Here is a 7,500-nt window from a genome sequence, read left to right as displayed (position 1 = left end):
ATATAGAGGCCCGAGGATAGGGTTGCCAAGTGGCGGTGCTGACGGGGCGAGGACAAATGTTGACGAGTGACGAGTGGCAAGTGACGAGTGACGAGTGAGAGGGAGTGGTGGCGACGTGTAAGGATGTGCCAACACGTAATCCACGGGAGGTAATGGTCTTAAAGTGAGACGTGACTGTCCGTCCGCCGCGGCCGCTCGCCACGCACCAGCCTCAGCCTGCCTGGCCTTAGCCCTCAGCCTCCCTCCCTGCCGCCGCCGCCGCCGCCGCCGTGCTACAGTGGCTGGCTGGCCTCGCCGCGGAGCGCTGTGCTGCTGCTGGTGAGCCGCGGCGCTCGCCTCACGCCGCACCTCACTGGGAAGGCCCCGGCACTCAGCAGGCAGGACAGCATCAGCCCTCAGTAGCGGCGCAGTGCATCAGTGAGCCGGGACAGCGAGGCCGCCACCAGCCGGGCAGCGCGTGTGTGCGTGTGTGTGTGTGTGCGCGAGGGTCCGAGGCAAGGAGCATTCGGTACACAAACAAAGGGAGGCAGGCCGCCCTCCCCCGGACGCCCCGGTCCCCGCGTCCGCCGCCACCACGCCCCAGTGCCTGCGTGGGCGTGGCGGTGTCCTGCAGAGTAGCCCTGGAGGCGCCGCCGCCCGTGCCGCGCCTTGGCCAGGGTGCGGGCGAGCGCGGGCGTGTGTCAGATGCCCGCGGGGCCACACCGCCGCTGCTGCTGCGGCCTCCTCCCCTCTGGTCGTCATCGATCACCACAGCTCACCGCCATCACACACGGTCCCCCCGCCCTCCGCCCCCCCGCCACGTGCCCCCCACACCTGCGCACCAGCACGTGCCGCCAGTCCGCGGCGTGAGTTAGTGCGGGGCAGGCGGGGCGGCGGTGCTCGGGCGTGTCGGCCCAGCGCCTCCCTGATGGCGGGCGTTCCCGGACTGCCGCCGCTGCCACTGCTGCTGTTGCTGCTGCTAGCGCTGGCGGGCAGTGGCAGCGGGCGTCCCCCAGATTGTGAGTGGCGCCTGGAGAACACAAGCGTGACGGCGCGCGCCGAGCAGCAGGTCAGCACCTCCTGCCGCGTTAGGACTCTCACCCGCGACCTGCTGACTACTGCCGGCGACGCAGACGGTGACAAGGGCTCGGCGCTGTCGGCGCTGGCACAGGCGGCGCACGTGACGGCACTATCCCTGCACTGCGCGCGCCAGGTGGTATTTGAGTCGCACGTGGAGGCGGGTATGTTTGGCGTTTTCCCGCGCCTTCAGGAGCTGCACATCCTGGGCTGCAAAGTGACGCAACTGCCGCCGCACGCCCTGGCGCGCCTGCCCAACTTGCGCCGCCTCACGCTGCGCGCCCACCACGAGGACTGGCCCACGGCGGCCCTCGCCGTGCACCCTGACGCTCTCAGCGGCCTGGGACGCTTGGAGGCCTTGGACCTGGCCCACAACGCCCTTTGGGCACTGCCTGCAGCCCTCCTGTGTCGCCTGCCCGCCCTCGCTGCCCTCAACCTCACCCACAACCGCCTGCACCATCTACCGGATCTGGGCCTGGGCGCCGAGGCGTGCGGGTCGCCGCTGCGGCAGCTGGACCTGGCCCACAACCAGGTGTCTGAAGTGCCCGCTGCCGCGCTGGCCGGTGCTGCGGAGCTACAGACGCTGTCGCTGCGGCAAAACCGCGTGGCGCACCTCGCCGACACCGCCTTCCAGGGGCTGGCCGCACTGCGCCGCCTCGACCTGTCACACAACAGGCTGGTGGCGGTGCCGCGCTCCGCCCTGGCTGACCTCACGCAGCTGCGGGAGTTGCGGCTGTCCAACAACTCCTTGGGCGCCCTGCCGCCTGACGCCTTCGCCGGCCTGACGCAGCTGCTGACGCTGGACCTGGCGCACAACCAGCTGACTTTCGGCCCCGCCGCGGCGCGCCCCTTCACCGGCCTGATCCGCCTGCGCGTGCTGGACCTGTCGCACAACCGCCTGGCCGCGCTGGCGCCGGACTCCTTCCGCGGTTTGTACTCGCTGCAGGTGTTGCGCCTCGGACACAACAGGATGGCCGTGTTGCCGGACGGCCTGTTCGCCGGCCTGCACAACCTGCACACACTGGCGCTGGGGCACAACCGCCTGCGGCAGGTGTCACGGCGGTCACTGCAGGGCTTGGTGGTGGTGACGCACCTGCTGCTGCACCACAACCTGCTGGGTTCCGTGCACCCCGCGGCGCTGGACAACTGCTCCTCGCTGCACCACCTCGGCCTGGCCCACAACCTGCTGGATCACGTGCCGCAAGCCGTGTCCCACGCCCCGCTGCTGCGCACCCTGGACCTGGATCACAACCTGCTCACCGCGCTGGAGGAGGGCGTGCTGCGTGGCCTGACGCACCTGCAGGAGCTGCACGCCGCGCACAACCAGATCGCGGCGTTGAATAAGACCTCCCTGGCGGAGGTGCCCGCGCTGCGCCTGCTGGACCTGTCTCACAATGGACTGGCGGGCGTAGAGTTTGGCGCCCTGGATGCCACGCCGCGTCTGGCGGGCCTCAGCCTTCACCACAATCTGCTGGGGGACCTGAACGGCATGGTGGGCGAGCTGCAGAACCTGACGTGGCTGAACGCCTCGCACAACGCCATCACGTGGTTCGACTACGCGCTGCTGCCGCGCAACCTAGAGTGGCTGGACCTGAGCCACAACCAGCTGGCGCAGCTGGACAACTACTACAGCCTGGAACAGGCGGTGGGGCTGCGCGTGCTGTACGCGGCGCACAACAACATCTCGGACATCTCTGCCAGCAGCGTGCCGGACAGCGTGGAGGAGCTACACCTGCACCACAACGCCATCTCCTACGTGGCCTCCAACACCTTCCTGGAGAAGGCCAACGTGGCGCTCATCGACCTGCGCCACAACAGTCTCACCATCCTGGAGGAGGCTGCCCTCAGGCTGTCCCCCCGCCAGGCCCCGCCGCCCTTGCTACTGCTGTCACACAACCCTCTGCAGTGTGACTGCGCCGCGGACTGGCTGCTGCGGGCGGCGGGCGCGGTGTTGGGCGCGGCCATGGGCGGGGGCTCTGTACTGCCGCACCTCGGGGACGTGGGGCGCGTGGAGTGCCAGCTGCCGGGGCTATGGGGCGCTGCGCTGGTGCCACTAGTCACCGTGCAGCCGCAGCAGTTCCTGTGCACGTACCGCCGCCACTGCTTCACGCTGTGCCACTGCTGTGACTTCGACGCATGTGACTGCGAGCAGACATGCCCGCGCAACTGTACGTGCTATCACGACCACACGTGGACCCACAACGTGGTGGACTGCAGCGGCGGATGGACGGCCATGCCCTCCGGCGTGCCCATGGACGTGACGGAGGCCTTCATGGACGGCAACGCCATGGGCGCCCTCACCTCGCATGCCCTTATCGGCCGCAAGAACCTGCGAGTGCTGCACCTCAACCACTCCGAGGTGACGGCCATCCAGAACAGGACCTTCAACGGCCTCAAGACGCTGCAGGTGCTGCGCCTCGACCACAACCTGCTGGCCGAGCTGCGCGGCCACGAGTTCCTCGATCTACACGACCTGCGCGAGCTGTACCTACAGCACAACCGTCTGCGCCACCTCAACAACGCCACCTTTGTGCCGCTGCGCGCCATCGAGGTGCTGCGCCTGGACCACAACCTGCTCACCACCTTCCCCGTGTGGACGCTGCGCCACAACCTGTTCCTGCTGGAGGCCGGCCTGCACCACAACCCATGGAGCTGCGAGTGCGCCTTCCTGGCCGACCTGCGCCTGTGGCTGGAGGCAAACCGCATCAAGGCCACCAATGCCAGCCTGGTGCACTGCCGCCACAACACCACGGGTGCCGCCGGCCCGCCCGTGCTGTCCGACACGCCGCTGCGGTGCGACCACTATGTGGCCACCACACGCATCAACAGCCTCATCGTGCACGACTACCTCATGATGCTGCTCATCACCGCGGTGCTGCTGCTGCTGCTGCTGGCCGCCGCACTCACCGTCTTCGCCTACCGCCGCCGCCTGCGGCTGTGGGCGGTGGGCCGCTACGGCAAGCGCCTGTTCGAGAAGTCCTCGGCCTATGTGGAGGAGCGCGAGAAGCTGTTCGACGCCTTCGTCACGCATAGCGCCAAGGACGCCACCTGGGTGTGCGGCCTCATGGCGCCAGAGCTGGAGGCCTCGGGGTACCGCGTGTGTGTGGCGCAGCGGGACTGCGGTGGCGCGGGCGCAGCCATCGCGGAAAGCATCGCCTGCAGTCGCCGCGTGGTGGTGGTGCTGTCGCGCGGCCTGGTGGACGCCGAGTGGTGCCGCTACGACTTCAAGAGTGCGCACGTGGAGGCGCTGCGCGGCGTGCGGCGGCGCCACGTGGTGGTGGTGCTGCTGGAGGACGTGCCGCGCACCGAGCTGGACGCCGAGCTGGCGGCACTGACGCGCGCCGCGGCTACCGTGCTGAGGCCACGCGACCCACGCTTCTGGGACCGCCTCAAGAGGTCCCTGCCCTCCTTGCGAGGCCGCCGCGCCACAGCCAGGGGCGCGGCGGCGCGACCCCTAGTACCACACCACGCCAACAGCTCGTGGCCGCGGCAGGAGGCCAAGGGCGTGGGCATGGGGGCCGCCAAGTCCCTCACCGTCAATCCATACTGGGAGACCGCCGTGGGGGAGGGCGCCTGGCCCTGCAAGGTGGCAGGGCCTGGAGCGCCTCTCCCCTGGGTGCAGGCGCCGCCCAACCCACCGTCCACGCCGCGCCCTGAAGCAGGGGGTGAGGGCACGTCGCCGGCGCGGTGCGGCGCGGAGGGTGAGGGGCCGGAGCACACCTACATGAGCGTGAGCGAGTGCGGCGAGGCGCTGCCCGTCTCGTCGCCGCGCCCCGGGGACGCTGTCGAGCCGCCCACGTCCTTGGCGGAGGGCTGGGCCGAGGCGGGGGCGCGGGGCCCCGCCTTCCTGCGCCACGACGCCCCAGACTACCTCACCCGCAGCTGGGTCTTCCACGCGCCCCCCGGGGAGCAGCCGCCCCCTTCCGGGACAGACCTACTTCGTTTAGACAACTGTCCCGCGGGCGTGCCGCCCACACACTTCAAGTTCCTCCGCGCCCCCGCCCCCCAGCACGCCCCGGCTGAGGACCGGCCCAGACACATTCCGCCCACGCCACGGTGCGCGCCGCCACGCACGCACCCTTGGCGCCGCAGACACTGAGTTGAGAGACAGACAGACAGACTGATGTTGCTGCTGCTGCTGCTGCTGCTGCGTTCATTCATCGAAATTCCGGAAAGTGTGTGTGTGTGTGTGTGTGTGTGTGTGTGTGTGTGTGTGTGTGTGTGTGTGTGTCTGAGCGTGGGTGTGCCTGAGCGTGCGTGTGTGTGTGCGTGTGAGTGTGTTGTTACTGATGTTGTTGTTGTTGTTGACACGTGAGGGGTCCGTCATGCTCCGTCCCCCTCGCCTCACCACCCCTACCACCACCTGTGCGGCTGCTCCCTCACCTCTCACTTGGAGGGAGGCACCTCTCCCTGCCACGCCCCCCTGACCCTGACCCTGCACTGGCTGGGCGGGGCGGGTCGGGGCGGGGCGGGGGCGGGAATCACGAGTGGCGCCACATTCCGGATTTCAGTTGTGGAATGTGTTGGCCAAAAAGTCTGGATTGTGTTGCTTCCCGCCGTCACTTGGTTCCCGGTACGGCCGCCCGTAGCTCTTCTGTTACCACCAGTGCTGCCATTCACTGTACCACCACTGCTCTCACCGCTGGCTTCACAACACACCTCTTCCGTACACGTTCTGATGGAAGTTACTGTTAAATTGTTCTCATCCTCATTGTTTTTTGATACTTTTATATTCCACGTGTTTATTATGCATTGTTATTTATGTTCTGTTGAGTATTTGTTCTTTTCGTGATTACCCTGTGTTCTGGTCGCAAGGTAGAACAAAAAGATGGTAATTATCATTTTTTTTTTTTTTAATTAAGTATACACCCATGTTTCTATAGTCTGTCTACTGCAAAATGGCTCCTGGATTTAAAACATTATAGCTTATTGGTAACGTAATTGATCTTAAGAATAATACTTGTTTTCTGTTGATCAGGGCACTTATTACAAGGACAGACAGGGTTTCCTCAAGATCTGACAACCATGCAATCCCTGGGGCACCATTCAGACCGAGACCCAGGACCCACTTTAGAGGAGACTGACTGTAGTATCATATTGTTATTTTGTCGTTGTTTCTGTTCTCTCTGGTATGAGGAGGAAGAGGAGGAAGGAAGAAGACATAAGTTTTTGTCTTCCTCATTTATTTCAGTTCGGTTTCCATTTTTCTTCGTGTTTATCTATTTTTATCTTCATTTTCATTTATTCCTATTTGTTTTCCTTCATTTTTATTCATTCAGTCATTCCTCGTCAGTTTATCTATATTTTTCCATTGTTGTCATAATATTTCACGCATTTTCCTTCCATTTATCACTCACTTTCCTTCATTTCCTCTTCCCTTTTACAAATCATCGCTCATTTTCATATTTTTTCCCTTCATATCAAAACTGGTTATCAAAATTTTATACCTGATCTATTCAATACTGTATATGCAGGTGTGTGTGTGTGTGTGTGTGTGTGTGTGTGTGTGTGTGTGTGTGTGTGTGTGTGTAGGTGTGCACATCAGGGGTGACTCAATACGTACATGACCGCTTTTCCGTGTACACCTCATTACTACATAGAAATTGTGTGTATGTATGTATGTATGTATGTATGTTTAAAAAAGAGAAGGATGTGTGTGTGTATATAGTACATGCATACGTACATGTTTGGTCCTGTCTGTTAGTACACACACACACACACACACACACACACACACACACACACACACACACACACACACACACACACACACACACACACACACACACACACACACACACACACACACACACACACACACAGGTATACTTACACATACACACACACACGTACTGTCCATCCATCCATCCATCCATTAATACACACACACACACACACACACACACACACACACACACACACACACACACACACACACACACACACACACACACACACACACACACACACACATCCATCCAAGCATCCATCCAGTAACTCACTCACTCACCCACTCACTCACTCACTCACTCACTCACTCACTCATTCATGCATCCTCAACAGTGTTACCAGTTACAGAGGTACTCTTGTATATAAGCTTTGTTGATCTACGTGGGATTGGTAACACTGTACACCACTACCACCACCACCACAACCACCACCACCACCACCACCACCACGTCTTCGCTTCTAAATTGCCCGGATTGTAACAAGATGCAGAATAAGAAATAATTAGCAGGTTCAGAAGATGGTAATGTTTGTAAAGAGAGAGAGAGAGAGAGAGAGAGAGAGAGAGAGAGAGAGAGAGAGAGAGAGAGAGAGAGAGAGAGAGAGTAGTATATCTATTTAATTATCTTTTTAATGTTTTTTGTTTTATTTGTGTGAAGAAAAATGTTTGTTAAATAAATGATGTGAAAAAATGGAAGGGATAAAAAAATACTCTCG

At 61.7% G+C, this 7,500-nt stretch overlaps 1 protein-coding gene and 1 long non-coding RNA gene across 2 annotated transcripts in view; both read left to right on the top strand.

Moving 5' to 3' along the window:
- LOC123508751 (toll-like receptor 7) overlaps window positions 1–5,151 on the top strand; it is a 5,938-nt gene extending 787 nt beyond the window's left edge. The window contains 2 exon segments of the mRNA XM_045262637.1: window positions 1–4,978; window positions 4,980–5,151. The exon segment at window positions 1–4,978 is cut by the window's left edge and continues 787 nt beyond it. Coding sequence (XP_045118572.1) covers window positions 908–4,978; window positions 4,980–5,003 — 4,095 coding nt within the window. The 5' untranslated portion in view covers window positions 1–907 and the 3' untranslated portion in view covers window positions 5,004–5,151.
- Window positions 5,152–6,981: 1,830 nt separating this feature from the next.
- The window catches only part of LOC123508760, a 2,947-nt gene continuing 2,428 nt past the window's right edge, over window positions 6,982–7,500 (top strand). The window contains exon 1 of the long non-coding RNA XR_006676000.1: window positions 6,982–7,388. This is a non-coding gene — a long non-coding RNA (uncharacterized LOC123508760). The remainder of the gene's footprint in view (window positions 7,389–7,500) is intronic.

Source organism: Portunus trituberculatus, chromosome 3 (assembly GCF_017591435.1).
Source record: "Portunus trituberculatus isolate SZX2019 chromosome 3, ASM1759143v1, whole genome shotgun sequence".
Taxonomy (NCBI): domain Eukaryota; kingdom Metazoa; phylum Arthropoda; class Malacostraca; order Decapoda; family Portunidae; genus Portunus; species Portunus trituberculatus.
Note: the sequence above shows the minus strand (reverse complement) of the source record. Positions and strands in the feature narration are given on the sequence as shown.